The sequence below is a fragment of the Panulirus ornatus genome, chromosome 8 (assembly GCF_036320965.1).
Source record: "Panulirus ornatus isolate Po-2019 chromosome 8, ASM3632096v1, whole genome shotgun sequence".
Lineage (NCBI taxonomy): Eukaryota > Metazoa > Arthropoda > Malacostraca > Decapoda > Palinuridae > Panulirus > Panulirus ornatus.
Window position 1 is genome coordinate 7,471,470 of NC_092231.1, and position 21,964 is coordinate 7,493,433.

A 21,964-nucleotide genomic window follows, 5' to 3' on the forward strand; every position below is an offset into this window, starting at 1 on the left:
TCTTCTTGATGATTTCAAAATTCCGAAGTATAATTTTGAATTTGACTTGTGCATTCTAGAAAGTTTTGTAAGTTGAATGTATCCTGATCTTCCACTGTTATCCCAAGTCGCATACTCCTTTCCAGTTCATTTTGTTGGCGTTGTAGTCTGTTAACTTAGTCACCCCTACAACTCAAGCCTCGTTTTCTGAGAGTCCTTCTCGGTCGTCAGTGCAATGTTGACGTTTAGGCTGAGGTTTTACAAAATACCTTCTAGTGTAACCCAGTGGCTCAGTTCCTGTTTGATTTTAGTACTTTATCATTCTAATTTAGATTGATGGCATGTAATTCCATTGTACATTAATGTAACAGTTATGAGCATATGTCTCAGTTGTTTATTTATGGGTAATTCATTGGAATTGCAGAAGGTTTTTAGCTTCGTGTTGTGAGAGGTAACAGTTTATTCTTGTAACTATATCTTATTCTTAAGTCGCATGTATTGTAGTCTTAAGTCATATATCGTAGTCTTCAGTCGTATATCTTAGTTTTAAGTCACACAGTGTAATTGTACATTATTGTTAAAACCAGGCATAGTTCCCCTCATTTGCAATTCATTATGTTGGTAATAGCTTATCTAATTAAGTTAGTTATGTTGTTAAATTTGTGTAAGACATTTCAACTAGGTTCCTCGTGAACTTTGTACAGTCATAGCAGGTCAGTGGTAATGGATTGGGTCAAATCGGGAACATGTCATTGGTGGTACCTTCGAAGTTCAGGTAGGAAGAGTTATTTGTGACTGGTACATGTCTGCTTCCTAGGAAGCTCAACCAGCAGTGTTATTATTCAAAAAAAAAAAAAAAAGAAATAATGGACAATCGGTGCTCATTCTTCTTAGGCAGTTTGAAGATACTCCCTGCCAAGTGATCAGGGCAAAGTAGGAGCCAAACTTTGTGAAGACTCGTCAGCAAAACAGACCTTCACAACATTTTTGCAGTTCAAGGTATGGCAGAAAGAATTATTGTCCTTTCCACAGAATGTACTGAAATTAACAAAGGTTCTTAGACGTAGAAATTAGATGTGAATATCAGTTAATCACTAGTTCACAAAGTAGTTAGCAATGTATACCAAGAGTTGAAAAGTAGGATTTCTTGGTTTGATATCTATTGTAAGTGCTATATACTTAGTATAGTAAAGAAAGCACTCTTAAGAAAATTAGATACACACCAGTAAAAGTTGTATATCCCTATTTTAGGTTAGGACTTAGGAATTGTATGCAAATAAAGTGTCAATTTGTCTTTTTTTAGCATTTTGTAGCGTGAGACAATTTGAAATCTTTGCTAAGTAAGGGACTGAATTGTGCCCTGCCCCACTTGAAACCTTAATTTTACTCATTTCTTTTTATCGAGAAAATATTAAGATTTATTTGTAAAAACAAACTTCACAGTAAAGTTCCATTCCATTAACCTTCAGCATGTGAAAACCTTAGCTTTCCCGATCTTTCATTCCTTTAACTGGTACAAATTGCAACATTACAAAAGATGATATGAACATACTACATGAGTGAAAATAAGCACCTCACAACTAGACCTGACAAGGGGCAAGTTGGAATTTTATTAGATAAGAAAGAGCATAAAATCACAACCATTTTGTCTTATAATAAGTTTACTGAAATGAAGAATGTCACTGATTGCTAAATTAGAAGATAATAGATTAATAACAAAAATAAAAGGTGATGGTGTCATTCATCGTCATTTGCATGTTTCTAAACAGGTTTCATGTGTGCTCCCCAAGGTGCAAAAATCAAATTGCACTATAAGGGTTATTCTGTTAGCTATAGGTAGTGTGATCCATATCAGAATGCTTTGTCCTATTCTAAAAGTTTAAGTGTGAATCCTTATTCTTTATGGGATAACTTTTCTTTCGTTAAAACGCTGATGAACATTAAAAATGCCAGTGATCTTTTGCACAACTAATTTTGATATAGTTAAATTATGTTAATATTAAAGGAAACTGCTGATATCATTGTCTATTTAATATACAAAAACCTTAACCTGTGTAAAAGGTTTCAATATGTCACATTAGTAATGGTACACTTTACTAACAGATTGTGGGTGTTGGCATGGGTAGCCTATTATGTCCTACTGCAGCAAACATTTTCGTGTCATTATAGGCAAAAGTCATTAGCTAAGTTTGCCTTTAGTTTTAGGCCTTCATTCTATCATGGTTGTGTTGTAACACATTTTTGTTGTTCAAAAGTAGACACCAGATTTAGCTTTTCCTGTGTATCTAAAATTCAGATCACTCTAATTTGAAATTCATTTGTGATGTTGAAAATCAAAATAAACTTTCTTTGGCCTTAATGTTCTCAGAGAATAAAAACAGTTTCTCTGCATCAGTTTATGGGAAACCAGCACATACAGGATCTTGATAAGATTGATTGTTTCTTTCCATCTAAATTTAAAGCTAAGATGATATTTACATTGGATGATCAAACCTTTAAGATTTTGAAGACATCTCATTTTCTTGCAGAAGAGCTAGATATTTGATGAGATATGTTTAGCCCTGGGGATAGGGGATTAAGAATACTTTCCATGTATTCCCTGCGTGTCGTAGAAGGCAACTAAAAGGGGAGGGAGCAGGGGGCTGGAAATCCTCCCCTCTCGTTTTTTTTTTTTTTTAATTTTCCAAAAGAAGGAACAGAGGGGGCCAGGTGAGGATATTCCAAAAATGGCCCAGTCCTCTGTTCTTAACGCTACCTCGCTAACGCGGGATATGGCGAATAGTTTAAAAGAAAGAAAGATGTTTAGAAAGAATGGATTCTCTTACTGTTCATAAAGGTGATATTAAGAGACATCTTATAATATTTTATATGAAAAAGTTCCAAGTGTCACTGTACCTAAAGAAAAATTCTATATGAAATAACTAACTAGGATTGTTAGCTTTTCTCTTAAATTGGACACATTATCGGAGCTAATTACTTAATTGTTGATTTAAGGGTAGTATTTATCTCTATATGTAACTTAGTTAAATACAAAGTCATTCATTTGAAGTATACATATATACCAGTCGCACCTATAGGGTAACTTAAATTGGAAAGACCCAACATCATTTTTCCAAATGCATCAGTGAACATATGGGTAGATCCTTTAGAACAAGGCCGAAGGTTAATAAACCTATGTACTCCCCAGTTTGACAGTATTCAAAAAACTATGACGACACTAATCATTTCAGGAGTGTTAGTGACGTCTGCATAGTGAGCCAGCACTTTAGAGGTTTTCGAGTTGCATTCCTCTAACCCAGGTAGCTGTCTTTTCTCTCCGCTTCACCCACATATGAACTATAGGCACTCTGTCCACAAACATACAATCTCTTCTTTTCATACATAACCTTTGATAACATTTAACTTGCATTGCCTTCATCCGTTCATGGCGCCACCCCATCCCAAGGAAAACAGCATTGCCACCCCGTTTCAGCAAGGTAGCACCAGGAAACAAAGAAGGCCTCATTTGCTCACACCTATTCTCTAGCTGTTATGTATAATGCACCAAAACCACAGCTCCTTATCCACATCCAATCCCCACAGACCTTTCCATGGTTTACCCTGGACATTTCACTTGTCCTGGTTCAGGACATTCACAGCATGTTGGCCCCGGTATACCACATCATTCCAGTTCACTCTGTTCAATGTATGCCTTTCACTGACCTTTATGTTCAGGCCCCAGTTGCTCTGGATCTTTTTCACTTCATCCTTCCCTTTCCAATTTGGTCTCCTCCTTCTCCTCTTTCCCTTCATTTCCATCACATATATCTTCTGATTTGTGCTGGTGTCCCCTGCATGTTTTTTTTGCACACCATGCTCATCATGTGAGTGGTAGTGCAAAAGGGGTTGCAGGGGCGACAAAGGGTCTTAGTCAGATCCCAGTGGGTTGATATTACATAAGATGTTCTTAGTCAACCTTTCCTCACTTATTGTCTCCATATGTCCAAACCAATTCAACACACCCTTTTCTACTCTCTCAGCCATACTCTTTTTATCTCCACACATCTCTCTTATCCTTTCATTACTTAGTCAAACCCCCTCACACCACATATTGTCCTCAGACATTTAATTTGCGAAACATCCACCCTCCTCTGTGTAACCCTAACAAAAGCCCATGCTTTTGCAACCATATAATGTTGTTGGAACTACTATTCTTTCAAATATGCCCATTTTTGCTCTTCAAGATAACGTTCTCTTCACACATTCTTCATCGCTCCCAGAACCTTTGCCCCCTCCCCCATCCTATGACTCACTTCCACTTCCAAGGTTCCATTCACTGCCAAGTCAACTCCCAGATAACTAAAACACTTCACTTCCTCCAATATGTTTCCATTCAGACTTACATCCCAGCTAACTTGTCCCTCAACCCTGCTGAATCTAATAACCTTGCTTTTATTTGCATTTACCCTTAACTTGCTCCTTTTGCACACTCTTCTAGACTCAGTCACCAACTTCTGCCACTTCTCACTCAAATCAGCCACCAGTGCTGTATCATCAGCGAATAACACCTGACTTACTTCCCAGGCACTGTCATCCCAACAGACTACATACTTGGCCCTCTCTCCAAGACTCTTGCATTTACCTCCCACATCACCCCATCCTTAAACAACTTAAACAACCATGGTAACATCACTCATCCCTGTCACAGACCAGCCTTCACCGGGAACCACTCACTCTCCTCTCTTCTTATTCATACGCATGCCTTACACCCTTGACAAAAACTACTCACGGCTTGTATTAGCTTACCTCCACAAAGCATCTCTATCAAGCTTATATGTCTTCTCCAGATCCATAAATGCCACTTACAAATCCATATGTTTTTCTAAGTATTTCTCACACACATTCTTCAAAGCAAACATGTGATCCACACATCCTCTGCCACTTCTGAAACCACACTGCTCCTCCCCAATCTGATGCTCTGCTTATAGCTTCACCCTCTCAGTCTATACCCTCGCAAACAATTTACCAGGTATACTTGACAAACTTATGCCTCTTTAGTTTGAGACACTCGCCTTTATCACCTTTACCTTTACCTGTTATCACTTCCCCTTTTACCCCATTCACCAATGTTTCCATTTGCTCTCTTGTCTTTCGCACATTATTTACCTCCTTCCAAAACATCTTTTTATACTCCTTAAAGTTTAATGATACTCTCTTACCCCAACTCTCCTTTGCCCTCTTTTTCAGCCCCTGCACTTTCCTCTTGACCTTCTGCCACTTTCTCTTTTATATTTCCCTATCATTTACACTCCTTCCTTGTAAGTACTACCTAAACACCTCTCTTTTCTCTTTCACTAGAAACTTTACTTCTTGATCCCACCACTCACTACCCTTTCTAACCTGACCACCACCCACCTTTTGCATGTCACATGCATCTCATGCACATGCCATCAGTGCCTCCCTAAATACCTCCCATTCCTCACCCAGTGCCCTCACTTCATTTACTCTCACCTTTTGCCTTTCTATACTCACCCCTGGTATTTCTTCACACAAGTCTCCTTTCCAAGCTCACTTACTCTCATCATTCTCTTCTCCCTGACATTGTTTCCTCTTTTTTGAAAACCTCTCTAAATCTTCACCCTCACATCCACAAGTCATCAGACTTCCCACCAGTTGCCCCTTTCAGCACATTTACATCCAAAAGTTTCTCTTTTACATGCCTATCAATTCTTAATCTAATGATGCCCGATGACCACCTCTACTATTCATATATGTATACTTGTGTATATCTCTCTTTTTAAACCAGGTGTTCCCAATCACCAGTCTTTTTTTAGCACACAAACCCACAAGCTCTTCACCATTTCATTAATTCTCTTAGCATCTCCTCTCTTTAGCCTTCCTGTTTCTTATGCTGTGATTTTGTTGCTGTCTCTGCATTCTGTAGGTATTATTATGTCCATTGTTCTCATGAGCTGGCTACATGTGTCCTCTACCCCCAAGGTTTGAATCCAAGGCACATTTGACTGCTGTTTCTCACAATTTGTGTGTGGAAACCAGCCTTCAAGGATAAACTTTTACGATGCTTTCATCCCTTGAAGAGCTAAGCTATGGAATTCTCTTCCTTCGTTTGTCTTTTCCCTATTGCATGATCTTTCTTCCTTGAAGAATCAGGTCTGCAGACACATGGAACCTTGATTAAATTCTGCTTTCTTTTCCATGTACTTTTTCCTTTAACCCAAGATGTCCTTAATATAGGCATGTTTTGCCCTTGTCGTGTTGATCATTATGAAAAAATATCAATTACCCCTGGTCTCATATTCATGACCTACTCATATTCATGACCTACTGGAAGTCTCCAGGTCATATCCTAGAAGGCTTACAGTAACCAGTAGCTCAAAGTTGGGCACTAAAGCAGTAATCCGATAACAGATAATTATCGGAGTTAATTTTTATCGGACTATAAGTGGATGTTAACTCCCATAGTTATTATTGGACCAGTTAACTTCCTATAACTCAAGTTTTGTAGTCCATCAATGTCTGATTTTTTTGTCCGATAAAATTTTTAGTGGTTTTCTTTGTATATCTAGGTTCTTCAGTATAATTGTCATTTGTTGATAATTCTATTTTTTGTAATAGGAAAATTTAAACTATAACTGGTTGTATACTTTATATACTTTGTTGTTCATTCTGTTTGTTGTCATTTGCATGTATATATGATAATATTTGATGTGTTATATAAGTAGAATATATGGTTCAGATATATTGTTAATTTGTTTCATATGTCCAACATAAAGATGCAGTGATTAATTTTTTATTATTTCTGTATAGTGATGAAAATTATATAGTTTGTCAATAATACAAATGGATTTGTATGTAGCATTTATGGATCAGAGAAGGCATATGATAGAGTTGATAGAGATGCTCTGTGGAAGGTATTAAGAATATATGGTGTGAGAGGCAAGTTGTTAGAAGCAGTGAAAAGTTTTTATCGAGGATGTAAGACATGTGTACGTGTAGGAAGAGAGGAAAGTGATTGGTTCACAGTGAATTTTGGTTTGCGAAAGGGGTGTGTGATGTCTCCATGGTTATTTAATTTCTTTATGGATGGGGTTGTCAGGGAGATAAATGCAAGAGTTTTGGAAAGAGGGGCAAGTATGCAGTCTGTTGTGGATGAGAGCTTGAGAAGTGAGTCAGTTGTTGTTCGCTGATGATACAGCGCTGGTGGCTGATTTGTGTGAGAAACTGCAGAAGCTGGTGACGGAGTTTGGTAAAGTGTGTGAAAGAAGAAAGTTGAGAGTAAATGTGAATAAGAGCAAGGTTATTAGGTACAGTAGGGTTGAGGGTCATGTCAATTGGGAGGTAAGTTTGAATGGAGAAAAACTGGAGGAAGCGAAGTGTTTTAGATATCTGGGAGTGGATTTGGCAGCGGATGGAACCATGGAAGCAGAAGTGAATCATAGGGTGGGAGAGGGGACGAAAATTCTGGGAGCGTTGAAGAATGTGTGGAAGTCGAGAACATTATCTTGGAAAGCAAAAATGGGTATGTTTGAAGGAATAGTGGTTCCAACAATGTTATATGGTTGCGAGGCATGGGCTATGGATAGAGTAGTGTGGAGGAGGGTGGATGTGCTGGAAATGAGATGTTTGAGGACAATATGTGGTGTGAGGTGGTTTGATTGAGTAAGTAATAATAGGGTAAGAGAGATGTGTGGTAATAAAAAGAGTGTGGTTGAGAGAGCAGAAGATGGTGTTTTGAAATGGTTTGGTCACATGGAGAGAATGAGTGAGGAAAGATTGACAAAGAGGATATATGTGTCAGAGGTGGAAGGAACAAGGAGAAGTGGGAGACCAAATTGGAGGTTTGGAAAGATGGAGTGAAAAAGATTTTAAGTGATTGGGGCCTGAACATACATGAGGGTGAAAGGCATGCAAGGAATGGAGTGAATTGGAACGATGTGGTATACTGGGGTCGACGTGCTGTCAATGGATTAAACCAGGGCACGTGAAGCGTCTGGGGTAAACCATGGAAAGTTCTGTGGGGCCTGGATGTGGAAAGGGAGCTGTGGTTTCGGTGCATTATTACATGACAGCAAGAGACTGAGTGTGAACGAATGGGGCCTTTGTTGTCTTTTCCTGGCGCTACCTCGCACACATGAGGGGGGAGGGGGTTGTTATTTCATGTGTGGCGAGGTGGTGATGGAAATGAATAAAGGCAGACAGTATGAATTATGTACATGTGTATATATGTATATGTCTGTGTGTGTATATATATGTATACGTTAAGATGTATAGGTATGTATATTTGCGTGTGTGGACGTGTATGTATATACATGTGTATATGGGTGGGTTGGGCCATTCTTTCGTCTGTTTCCTCACGCTACCTCGCTAACGCGGGAGACAGCGACAAAGCTAAATAAATGAAATAAATAAAAAATAATACAAAACAAACATTCAAAATAGATTAATCTTCACTTACATTTTATGTTAGTAATAGCTCAGTCATCAAACATGCCATTACTGACTCTCTCCTAGACTTAGGTTCTATCTCCACCAGTCCCCCTCCCTTTCCTCCCCTATACTGTTCCCATAGCGAACAGGTATAGTGCAGGTTTACAAGCAGAAGTGGATATGCCCATGGACCTTGTTGGTTGACAGTTGCCAATTATTTGGCAGGGAAAGAATTTTATCAAGATTCATGTACTTTTGATTATGTATAAAGCTAAATAAAATACTTGAAAAAGGACAGATATAAGCTGTTCGCTTTTTCTCAAAATATATAGGACAACCAGATCAAGAAAAGTACAGATTGTCTTTAAAAGGACAGACCTATTAACCCTGACACACACTGTGGATTCGGCCATATCGGCAGTAGCCAGTAACACTTTTCAGTATTATCATCAGCTTAACAGCGTTCAGTTCTCTAACTTCTCTCTTACACTTTGGTTTATACGTTAACTTACAACAGCACAAGACTACAACAGACCATGGTCCATGGAACACCAAGATGAAGTCCTCAACATTGAGATTGCCTCTGTGTCAGGCACTTCTGAGTCTCAGCCTAACTCTCTGTCTGTGGGAGAGACTTCTCAGCCATCTGATGGCCAGGTCTCCGTCAGCCAGGATCAGAAACCTTTCCAAAACCTGTGGCCCCTCCTGGAGCGCTACTTAAAGCTCAGCTGTCAGGACAAGGACAACAACGAGGTACTCTATTTTGAGTGCCAAAAATGCCACTCAACCAAGAAAATTTTTAGAGGCCATGTCACACATTTTGAGTTGTCTAATTGCTAATTCTTGAGTTTGTATATACATATTGTACCTTATGGTATGCTTCATAGTTTAATGAATGTACTTTTTCAGACCTATCTTTAAGTTCACACTGTAATAGTCTTCTGGTAAATTGATAACTGGTTTGGTTACAAGGGTGTCAAAACTATATTTTTTAGTAAAATTTTAAAACATTATTAAGCAAAAAAGTTACAACAATTGTAGAAAATTCTTACTTATTCTTGGATGTAGCATAAATAAGCATTTTCTATGGGTTTTGAAGCTTTTTTCTTTGTTTTTTAAAATCTCATTAAAAAGTTATCGTTATCAGATTATTGTTAACTTCTTATAACTAGGTATTGAAATTATTGGATTATCAATATCAGACTTAAAAATTGGTGTTATTGGATTATCATTATGGAAGTTAACTTTATAGGTATCAGTGCAGTAGCTAACATTTTACCAAACTTACTGTGAAATGTGGAGGTATATGTTCAACGAATATAGCACAGTAAATGCACTTGTCCATAGAACATGCAATATTCTACAGACAGTAGAATTCATGGGCTACCATTTGTGTGAAATTGGGTACGCTAACCTTTTTTTTATGGAGCCCATAATAGTGAAATGACTATTCAAGTACTTGTAATTAAGTATTCTTTGTCTCACATGTGTAAGCAATGGGGCCTCCATAGGTCATAACCCATCAGGCACACAGTAACCAGTAGCAAACATTTTATTGAAATAGCAGGTCAAACATATCCCCAGCTTCCACAAAAATGGTAGAATAAATCCTGAAGTTTGAAGAATACTTTATTTTCTGTGGAAGTGTGTGTTTGCTGTTCATAAACCTCTGTGTGGAGTTGAGAAAAAGAATCAGGCAGTACATAGAAATGTCATGCTATGGGATTGCATAATGCATTTCAACAAAGAAAAAGTTATATGGCTTTAAATATGATTAATAAAACCAAAGAGAATGATAAAAGAACAGGAGAGTTGTAAAATGATTACAAAATTAGGTACGGGGACTTCTAAGTTTATGCTTATTTAATTTACAGTATTTTTGAATAATGCACTTGGGCCATTTACTTTTTTCTTTTTTCTTTTTTTTCAATCACCATTGGGCTGGCAGTTCAGTGTTGTGGTTTCTGCCAGCACTGTGTGAGAAGCACCTGTGCACATGGCTTTGATATGATCTATTGTACGGACTGCTACAGTATGTTGTGCTGCAACATACTGGATATTGCATATTTTTTGCCCTTTGCATCTTGCCAGCAAAGCTTCTTTTATGTTATCCTGGTACTAGTGATGTGAGCATATGGCCATCACCATTGAGATCATAATGGATTTGCTCAAACATTAAGGGAGAGGTGAATGAACAGCTGATATTAAGATGCCCTTGGACTTAGTGAATATACTTTACAGACTATTTTTGATGATGCAGTAAAGATCAAGGAGAGTGCCAAGATTGGAACATAATCAGTGCATGTATGACCTTGTATTCTCAAATTTTGATTATGGAGAGAATGGAACTTATGCTGAGCAATTGTACACCATACTCATGAAAAGCGTGTAAAACAAGCAGAGGCCCACTGTATATTTGATAACTTATCAGCAGAAGGAGCAATGAAGACATTTCAAGCACGTCCTGGCAAGTTTGTAAACTTTAGGAAATGCCTTAATTACCTGAAAAGTATAACTTGTGAGGCTGCTTCTTTTGATGTCCTTGCTGCTCCAAAAGTTTAAGGGAAACCCTCAAGACTCTTATCAAGGAAGACATTTCTTCTTTTAAGCAGATTTTAATGTCGATGAGAGCAAATTGTTTTGGAAGAATGCCTGTAGGAATGTACATTTTCCTTGAAGAAAAGAATACATCAGGATTCAGAGCTGCTAAGGATTGCCTCATGCTGTTTTTTAGGGGCAATGCTTCAACTATTAATGGTCTACCAATCAGAAAATACCAGGGCTCGTAAGAGATGTGTGGAAAAGTACTTGCCTATCAGTTAATGTTCTAATCTGAAGGGGATGATAACAGGCAAAGTTTTCTGTGACTATTTTGCTGCAAAGTTCCATATACTGCTGGAGTACTGTGTGAAGGAGAATATGTTTCAAGATTCTTCTTATCAGTAATGCCCCTGGCCATCCACCCTCACTACAGGATCTTAAAACATCAAAGTAGGTTTTCTTCCACCCAACATTTCATCTCTAATCTAGCCACTGGACCAGGGGAACTATTTATGGAGAATATTTGCAAAGCTCATGAAGGCCACAGAGAATGGCCAGATGACTGTGAGTGAATTCTGGAAGTCCCTCATCATCAGGGATATCATCCTAATCATCAATTAAGGCCTGGAAAGAAAGTTCCATTGTTTGTATGAATGTAATGTGGAAGAAGTATTGAGTTCAGTTTGTTCATGGATTACTTTTGATGTTGAACGAAAGTATAAAGAACACATGCACACACAGTGGAAACAGTGAAAAAAGTGGCTTCGATGAACTTATGGAGCAGGATTTGGAGGAGTTTCTAAAATCACATTAGGAAGAGCTCTTGAATGAAGATTTACTGTTGGTGAAGGAACACTAGGAAGAGGTGGTAGCAGAGAAAGGGAAGGCCAAGCTAATGCATTCTTTCCCAAGCAATATGTTAGCAAAAGCATTTCACCACACTGACCTTGTTGCTATATTTGATGAGGCTGACCCAAACACAGAACAGAGTTCAAATATAGCCCAAAATGTCTTAGTTGACATCTGGTGCTATAAAGAAATCCACCATTAAAAGACAATGAAGGCTAAGCAGACAACACTAAATTTCTATTTTGAAGAAAAAGGACACTCGTAAGGAGATCCTGCCATCATCTCGTGGCTGAACTCTTTTTTGACTGTCACCTCTACCTTCCACAACTACATCATCTGACCCAGATTGACCTCCTTTCCAAGTATCTCCTCTACTTGCCTCCTTCCTGTCCATCAGCACCAGCAAGCAATTCACGAACAGCAGGAAATGTAAATGTTTGAATTAAGTTTATTTTCTGTTTGTTGTGTACAGTATTTACATATATCACATTTTATATTTCCTGGTACATGTGTAATGTAGTTTTTCAGTGGTATGATATTTGGTATTGTCTTATTGATAAGGAAACCCCCTGGTCTCCATTACTTACAGTATTTGATTTCTTTTTATTTCCGTGGCCATTTTCAAGAATGTAACTTGTGTAAAGCTAGAGGTACTTGTATTTGTAGATAAAACAGAGACTGTTCATAATAAGCTACTTATATGAAATTCAAAAGTAGTTTATTGGAAATTAGGAAAAACAAATTTGGTTATCAAGAAAACATCAGCTCTGTATTGTCTTTTCTGAATATACAATTAGAAGCAAGTGAAGTATAACAAGGATGCACCTTGTAATACAGGCAGGGAGCTGTGGTTTCGGTGCATTATTACATGACAGCTAGAGACTGAGTGTGAACGAATGGGGCCTTTGTTGTATTTTCCTAGCACTGCCTCGCACACATGAGGGGGGAGGGGGTTGTTATTCCTTGTGTGGCGAGGTGGCTATGGGAATAAATAAAGGCAGACAGTATGAATTATGTACATGTGTATGTATGTATATGTCTGTGTGTGTGTATATATATATATGTGTATATTGAGATGTACAGGTATGTATATTTGCGTATGTGGACGTGTATGTATATACATGTGTATGTGGGTGGGTTGGGCCATTCTTTCGTCTGTTTCCTTGCGCTACCTCGCTAACGCGGGAGACAGCGACAAAGCAAAATAAATAAATAAATATGAGTCTATTAAGTTGTTGTTCACTGATGATACAGCGCTGGTGGCTGATTCTTGTGAGAAACTGCAGAAGCTGGGGACTGAGTTTGGTAAAGTGTGTGAAAGAAGAAAGTTAAGAGTAAATGTGAATAAGAGCAAGGTTATTAGGTACAGTAGGGTTGAGGGTCAAGTCAATTGGGAGGTAAGTTTGAATGGAGAAAAACTGGAGGAAGTAAAGTGTTTTAGATATCTGGGAGTGGATGTGGCAGCAGATGGAACCATGGAAGCGGAAGTGAATCATAGGGTGGGGGAGGGGGCGAAAATCTTGGGAGCCTTGAAGAATGTGTGGAAGTCGAGAACATTATCTCGGAAAGCAAAAATGGGTATGTTTGAAGGAATAGTGGTTCCAACAATTTTGTATGGTTGCGAGGCGTGGGCTATGGATAGAGTTGTGCGCAGGAGGGTGGATGTGCTGGAAATGAGATGTTTGAGGACAATATATGGTGTGAGGTGGTTTGATCAAGTAAGTAATGTAAGGGTAAGAGAGATGTGTGGAAATGAAAAGAGCGTGGTTGAGAGAGCAGAAGAGGTTGTTTTGAAATGGTTTGGGCACATGGAGAGAATGAGTGAGGAAAGATTGACCAAGAGGATATATGTGTCGGAGGTGGAGGGAACGAGAAGTGGGAGACCAAATTGGAGGTTTGGAAAAATGGAGTGAAAAAGATTTTGAGTGATCGGGGCCTGAACATGCAGGAGGGTGAAAGGCGGGCAAGGAATGGAGTGAATTGGATCGATGTGGTATACCGGGGTCGACGTGCTGTCAATGGATTGAATCAGGGCATGTGAAGCGTCTGGGGTAAAACATGGAAAGTTCTGTGGGGCCTGGATGTGGAAAGGGAGCTGTGGTTTCGGGCATTATTGCATGACAGCTAGAGACTGTGTGTGAACAAATGGGGCCTTTGTTGTCTTTTCCTAGTGCTACCTCGCACACATGAGGGAGGAGGGGGATGTTATTCCATGTATGGCAAGGTGGCGATGAGAATGAATAAAGGCAGACAGTGTGAATTGTGTGCATGTGTATATATATGTATGTCTGTGTGTGTGTATATATATGTGTACATTGAGATGTATGGGTATGTATATTTGCGTGTGTGGACGTGTATGTATATACATGTGTATGGGGGTGGGTTGGGCCATTTCTTTCATCTGTTTCCTTGCGCTACCTCGCAAACACGGGAGACAGTGACAAAGCAAAATAATAAAAAATAATAATAATAGAGTCTATTAATGTCAAATGAGGCACTAAAGAAAGAAAACTTTGTATTTTCAAATAGCCTTACTGGTAACATAGGAATTAGTGATGGAGAAAGTATACTATTAAATGATGTGTAATAGAAAACAGTGACAAGTTTCTGATGTATGAAATACATTCAGATGTGTATCACGAACACCATTTCTAACCACAATGAATGAACCACATGTTAGATACCAAATGAAAAACAGATATGAATGGAAGAATGTTCAGTCATAAATAGTGCTCTTTGGAATATGGTTGTCCTCAACTTAAGTGCAAAGCTAAAAGTAGGAGATCAAGAGAAACGTAATTTGGTGAGGGATAGAACATAGGGTAGTATTTTTGAAGAGATGACAACAGCAGCAATGCAGTAGGGGTAAATTGCAGTAAGATCAGAAATCTTAGTGTTATAGGGCAATGAATGAAATATACCAAACAGAAAACAGCTCTGAATAGAGGGATGTTTGACCCTAGTGAGGTTCACCTTGGAATAAAAATATCAGTATTGTGCAAGAGTTAAGAGCTGAGGAATAATAAAGATGAAAAAATGTTAGGTTTAAGTGTATGATGCAGTAAATAAGATTTAAAAGGTTGGGCAGTGGAAAATATGTTTAAAACATATGAATAGTCAAGGGATAAGACTTCTCAAAATGTTTCTGTACTATGTTTCTTCCCACATAGTGCAGAATAATAAAAAGCATAATTCTAAATATCTCAGGTACTGATCATGCCATTTGATAAGGAAGCAAAAGCTTTGAAGGATGACAACTTCATTTAGCATAAAGAAATTATAAATTCTTATGAAAATTCTGTAATAGCTAAACTAATTTCCAGGGAAATCCTACGTAATTCAAGTTAATGTGAAGATAATAACACCAGTGCTTCTTTCAACTAATGTCTGAAAGTTCTTGAAATAAAAATACCACTTCTAATTCATACAAAAGTTTTATTTCAGACTCATTCACAATTATCAAAACTGGCAAGATGATGAGAAGACTAATGCCATTCATGAATAATGATCTTACGGCAGCAGCAGTTTATTATTTACTGTTCACAGTCAAGCATTGTGGATAATATTAAGTACAATGAATTCTGTTTATATACATACAGTTATCAGGAGGGTAGTAGTCAAAAATTCAGAGCATGAGAAAAAAAAATTACAAACAGAGGTATGGACTATTCAAGGGCAAGATTTCAAAAGTATGTAACGTTTGAACATAAAAATAATCCTTTATTTATATGACAACCTATAAAATGCCTTGGTTGTGAACATAGTTAGGAACCTCTTGAAGCAAATGAACATTGCAAATTTCCAGTAACACAATCAGGCTACCTTGAGTGTGATATTGTACTCACACTTTCGTATCTTGAATATAAAAGTTATATATGAGGAAAGGCCTTCTTCTAAAGACAGATACTGCCATTGCTTATAATAAAACCCTTCATGCCGTTTTGCCATATATTTGGTAATTGTAAATAGATCCAGGATTACAAAGCAAAAGTCTCAATGTTATTCTAAAAATACAAACAACACTGTAGTAAAAAATACCTATCTATATGAAATTACAGCACCAATTGCAAAGCAAGAAGTACACTTTGCAACAAGAAGCAATGGTAACATGCATGTAGATGATGTGAGGTATATGTTGTTATATTTTCAAAACATTTAAAGAATTAGATACATAATGACGAGAAATATGGGTCAAGTTATTAGACATTCTTTATATAATGCATTCATGATTAATGTGAATTAATAACTATCCAGTAGGTAACAGTAAACTGAATATTTATTATTAGCATATCTGATAAGCAAATCTTTACATTGCAGATTCCCAACTTTAAACTGATGTTGTTTGTTATACCCTACCGCAGTATTTCAACTATAATCATAAACTTCAAGCATGATCAGGTTAGTCAACCGGACAGTCCTCTGACAAATTCTATCATGAACCAACCAAGGCCTAGGAATTACAAAGGTATGTAACCTTGCATGTATCATGACAAAGTTAGAGTATGAGCCAAAGCTATCTTAATCATAGTTACAATATATTAAGTGTACTGCCACGGGCTAAGTCATATGGATTTCACTACCTCCTACAGCAAACATACATCAAATGACCTTTTTCAGGCTTATGTAACACTGGGGAGATTAAAGAATCCCAGTATAACCATATGAATTGTGCAGTTTGTTATGTATGAACTTTTCTTTGTAAGCTCTCAATTGGGTGAAGTTAAAGACCTGTAGAAATGAATATGAAATGGTTCTTCAAATTCTGTTGCACTTGATGTGCCAAGGTGAAATTTCACCAAGTAATTTCACTGGACATCTCTCTGCAGCAAAAAACAAGCTATGGAACTAGCTTAACTAAAAGTTTAAGGGTTTGTCCACATCTGTGAAATCAGCATACACCTTACAAAATAATGGGTATCTGTTGTTAAGGATTTGCATGTTTCATCCTCCTAAATTTTATATTTTGCTGACAAATTCTTTGTGATGTTCTTATTGTAAAACATTCACCAAATGTTTATAAGAGGCTTTCAATCACACAAAAAACGAGAGAATATGTCAGTTTACTAATACAGCTTTTGCGTATGATCAGTTCTTTGAGATATGTAGACTTAAATCACATGAAAAATCTTGTTTTTAGAATAAAAACAGGAGACTTTCAGTCCTTAAACAACATAAGTAGTTTGAAGACTTTCCCCACCTTCAACCTAAGTGATAAGCGGCACAGATTGTATCAAGAAATAAAACAATCAACTGCAACACTTATTTTCCCAAATAATGTGCTACTTGGACTTAGCAATCATAAGCTAAGCTGAATTGAATCCACTTCACACAGTCTCTGATAAAATGTATTTAACTTCACATTTGCAAGTGATATCTTGTTACCAGTGAAAAAGAAGTCAGCTTTTCAGCAGGACATGCTTATTTCAAGAGCCAAGCAGCTGGCAACAGCAATGGTCTTGTTGGCAGCTGTCTCCTTGGTATGAATGTTCCTCACATAAGTCTCTCATACCTCAAAATAGATTTTCTATATAAGAAAATTAAAATTTACAAGTATTGAAGCCTCATATCATCTTGATGACTTGTTAATCATAATATGGACTTTCATCTAGACACTAAGATACTGAACAGAATCAATGGCGCTTATGCTAAGTACATCAGGGCCTGTTTAAACACACCATGTTCAACTGGAAAGCAAGAAATACGACCTCTAAATTGTATACGTGAAGATTCTCTACATTTTGCAGATTTAAGAATATATCTTCAACTGCTTTCGATACTGCCATGTTCTGCAGTTTGGAAATGGATACACTAAACTTTTTATCTGACATGCAGATCTCACAAGTTTAGATGTGTAGCACTTTTCATCTAGTAGCTGAAGAGGTGTTGGGTCACACATGAAATGAGTATGAACCTTACTTCAAGGAACTTTATCCAGTAACTCACCAGCAGTCCATAAGAAGACCTATATTTCTCTTCTAGGTCCTAGTAACAACTCATTAGGATTGTCAAATTGAAAACTTTGATCCTTTCACAGCAGAAGGCCTATGACTTAACACCCATCTCAGTGGCAGATTTTGGGAAATTCAAAAGACATTTCCCATATTTGGATAAGGCAGTGAATAGAGTACTTATCCCTGATACAAAAATATAAAATATGTTTGGATGCAGTTGTATGTACCACTACTGAAAGATTAGATGACGTCAGAGTCTTTGAGCTAACAGAAGTATATGTTAATGCATTTTTTGTTGCTACTGTAGTTATTCTAATACAGAAGAGTATGCCAATGTTCATGTTAAAGGAATTTTAAAGGAAAAAATAAAGGAATTTTGAAGGAAAAAAAATTCATGTTGTAAGGTGATTTCATATTACTCTCTCCATCTTGAGGATAACTAAACAAAAGAAGGGAAACTTGTATGATCTAGTGAATGACAGGATATAGAAGATTCCAACACCTTACATGAAATTTTTGAAAGTGGGAATCCTCATTTTAACTATCCACATGTAAGTGCGAAGAAATGAGAGAAAACATGGTTGTCCTATACTCATTGATAAGGTTAAGATTGCAAAGTTTACATAAACCTATTATCATTCATAGACATATCCTTTAAAATAAGAAAAGAAAATTAAATCCACACCTAACTCCATGGGATGGATCAGGTGCAAAGAGCGTCTCAAAGCTCTCACACACATTTGCAACTCATGCCTGGTGCATTACAATGAAACAAGAACTTCCATATCAGTAGAAGTGTTTCTTATTATTTCAACTTTGCACGCTAAATTCATTCGAGACCAATGTCTCAGTTCACTACACATCTCAACACAAAATGTTACCATTTGATTCCAAATAATTTCTCTTGTATCCTGATCAGAAATATCCCTAGCCCTAATTGATACTCTTTATACATGTGTACATCTTTTCCATGGTTTATCTGTCATCCATGTTGCTTAATTGGTACATTTATTGATCGGTCCCCGTACTAACTCTAGAAAGAGAACAGATATCATCATTACATCTGCCTATGGGTAAATAGAAGACCAAGTTACGGTTTGAGAGAGAAATTCTCTATTGGCAATCAGCACATTTACATCAAGTCTTTGGTCTCTCAAGATTTCCTGGTGACCGCTATGGAAAATATTTAGTTTTCGCACTAGGGATGTAATGAAAAAAAAAAAAAATGATCTAAAGAAATGCAGAAAATTTGTAAATCATAGATTACTTATAATGAAGTAAAACAGGGATGTCATTTATATCAGGATTATGCAGTAACAAACAGTACCTTCATCTATATTCTACTAAATGAAAATTTATGAAAATTTCATCTATATTCTACTAAATGAAAATTTATGAAGTATGTACTTTAACAATCAAAATTCATGATTTTGTAACCCTCAAAGCATCCAAACATTTTCAATAGATCTTGCCAGGTGATCATACATTGTTCAGCAAAATAAATGTCTGTGAGTTTTTAATCACATTAATGGCTCTGGTTTCAGTAGATTATACATGACAGCTGGAGATTGCATGTGTGTGTGTTTCTTATGCTACTTCACAAAATCAGGGAAAGCAGTGAGCCATAAAAAGATAATGGAAATGCCTTTAGAACATCAGTAGAGACAATAAAGAATCCAAAAATGAGGGTGAAAGCTTGATAAATGAGTGAAATAAAATATCACCTATTCTACTATATCACTCAAGTTCAGCAGATTGGAATTAATTTCCTGGCTTTCTCAAAATAGTAGAGAACATGGATTGGCAGGAAAGTAAGGGACGAGAGCAGCTCTTTAGCTTTCCTACAAATAAATTTGGATGGTACAACCACCAAAAGAAACTGCAACATGCTGATACCATAAGAAATGTCCAAAACAACCCTAACTGAATCAGGAATAAAAACTCAAGATGGTGAGACTGATGTTCTTCTCTATTGCAAGACGCACCAAAAACAGAGTAAAAAAGAAACACTTCTACATTGTTACATTCATTACAACATTACGCATAGTCTGCCCAGACTATAGTAGTTGTTTGAAAGGATATTGATAATTCTACTTTTCAACATAAGAAAATGAGTCTGTATACCAAATTAGAGTACTGCTGTCATTTCTAAAACTGAATTAAACTGGTCCTTTTAAAAACCAGTTACAAGTTCTTAGAAATGAGTGTATGGATTGACATGTTCCTCAGCCTTTGTGAATTATCTTCCAAAGGCAGAGTTTTGTAATGAAGATTCATCAGGACTAATGGTATGAAAATCTTGTACTTTGTCATTGCCTGCAGCTGTCATAATACATTCTTGGTCAATTTGAGCTAAATCATTCTTTTACATGAGAAGTGTTGATATTCAAAGAAATACTGAACCATTTTCAACTTTCATAAGTGCAAAAACTGAAATATGAAATGGAGTTACCCTGCTAAACCTCTGGAAAAATTGTGGGAACACAATTTCTGCGGGTTTCTAAACCTATTCTTTGCTCCTACAGATGCTAATAACTACCAAGAAGTAAACTAGAGCAGAACATAAAATTCACATCCCTTAACAAGGCTTTTTCACATTTGCTTACTACCAGATTGTCATTCAGATGAAAATGTATACCTAACCACTTTTGTGGGAGCAAGAGATAGAAAAAAATTGTCAAGTGAAATGCTAGAAACCTCTCAATAATTCCAACTAGTTATGTCAGAGTAAGCAATGCTCACATCTTCTGATACAACCAAGTGAGGAAAAATTACAGTTTGCCTTGTGTACAGGTTTTTTTTCTTTTAGAGCCATAAGATTTATGAATCAGTACTGGTCTTCTCTAGTTTATTTCATCATTATGAAGAAAAATCATGAAGATACAAATTTTCCTTCTTAACTGAAGTCTAATTGTCTGGATTAAGGGTCATAATCTATTTCTTCTAAAAAGGAATCAATCAGTGAGTACCTACTTAAGTACCTAGAATAAAAATTTGTCAGATGCAACAAAAATTTGCCAGATGGCAAGGCTTGCATGTCTTGCTTGCTGAATTATACTATTTCTCTTATGTAATTTTCAGTTTAAGGTTCATTTTGACTGACTTTAACCATGTCTATTTTTCTTTGATGTTTCTGGAATCTTTCCATAAAAGTTTCTTTTTTCTCTTGGTATTGCTTTGAATAAATCTCGTTTCTTTTTTTTTTTCAGGACACCCATTCACTTTCATCTGATTTCGTTTTGATGCATTCCCAGTTGTTGTTCCCAACTTGATGATAATGAAGGTATCTTCCTTGCCGAGATGAATGCACTTAAAATATTTCTCTATACGCCTTCTATTTACTGCCATGTATATATTATCATGAATGTCTCTCCTCTTTCTAGACAAAAATTTAAGTTCTTTCAACCTTTCATGATAAGTCACATACTCTACACCACCAATTTTACTTGCAAAGTATTTATGTATTTCCATACAAGTTTCTTTTTTCTCTTGGTATTGCTTTGAATAAATCTCGTTTCTTTTTTTTTTTTCAGGACACCCATTCACTTTCATCTGATTTCGTTTTGATGCATTCCCAGTTGTTGTTCCCGACTTGTTGATAATGAAGGTATCTTCCTTGCCGAGATGAATGCAGACTCAAAATATTTCTCTATACGCCTTCTATTTACTGCCATGTATATATTATCATGTATGTCTCTCCTCTTTCTAGACAAAAGTTTAAGTTCTTTCAACCTTTCATGATAAGTCACATACTCTACACCACCAATTTTACTTGCAAAGTATTTATGTATTTCCATACAAGTTTCTTTTTTCTCTTGGTATTGCTTTGAATAAATCTCGTTTCTTTTTTTTTTTTCAGGACACCCATTCACTTTCATCTGATTTCGTTTTGATGCATTCCCAGTTGTTGTTCCCGACTTGATGATAATGAAGGTATCTTCCTTGCCGAGATGAATGCAGACTCAAAATATTTCTCTATACACCTTCTATTTACTGCCATGTATATATTATTATGCATGGCTCTCCTCTTTCTAGACAAAAATTTAAGCTCTTTCCACCTTTCATGATAAGTCACATACTCTACACCACCAATTTTACTTGCAAAGTATTTATGTCTTCTTTCTTCTTCCCAGCTTATCTGTTTTCATCAGCTTAACTGGTAACCACGTAAAGTACCAGTATTTAATTCCGCTTCTTATTCATGTCATTTTTGTCAT

At 36.8% G+C, this 21,964-nt stretch overlaps 1 protein-coding gene across 5 annotated transcripts; it reads left to right on the top strand.

The window, feature by feature from the left end:
- The first annotated feature begins 210 nt into the window (after positions 1-210).
- On the top strand, positions 211-21,166 carry LOC139749801 (uncharacterized). Of its 5 annotated transcripts, none has more exons than XR_011713038.1 (4): positions 211-430; positions 874-978; positions 8,924-9,159; positions 16,114-18,866. XR_011713038.1 is itself a non-coding variant. In XM_071664065.1 (4 exons), the coding sequence occupies exons 2-4, from the start codon at positions 8,950-8,952 to the stop codon at positions 21,017-21,019; spliced, it is 354 nt and encodes a 117-aa protein (XP_071520166.1). In that variant the 5' UTR covers positions 211-978; positions 8,924-8,949; the 3' UTR covers positions 21,020-21,166. The 5 variants fall into 5 exon arrangements, 1 of the variants encoding a protein (XP_071520166.1); XM_071664065.1 differs by adding an exon at positions 20,957-21,166 and having other exon boundaries at positions 211-978; positions 16,114-16,194; XR_011713040.1 differs by lacking the exon at positions 8,924-9,159 and adding an exon at positions 20,957-21,166 and having other exon boundaries at positions 211-978; positions 16,114-16,194.
- The last annotated feature ends 798 nt before the right edge of the window (positions 21,167-21,964 follow it).

What these genes read in the sequence shown, in the direction of transcription:
- LOC139749801 (XM_071664065.1), top strand. Translation starts at nt 8,950, where the DNA reads ATGGAACACCAAGATGAAGTCCTCAACATTGAGATTGCCTCTGTGTCA. An exon ending in AGGACAAGGACAACAACGAG is followed by an intron (nt 9,160 to 16,113) that starts GTACTCTATTTT and finishes TTTACATTGCAG; the next exon opens with ATTCCCAACTTTAAACTGAT. An exon ending in TAAACTTCAAGCATGATCAG is followed by an intron (nt 16,195 to 20,956) that starts GTTAGTCAACCG and finishes TTTTTTTTTCAG; the next exon opens with GACACCCATTCACTTTCATC.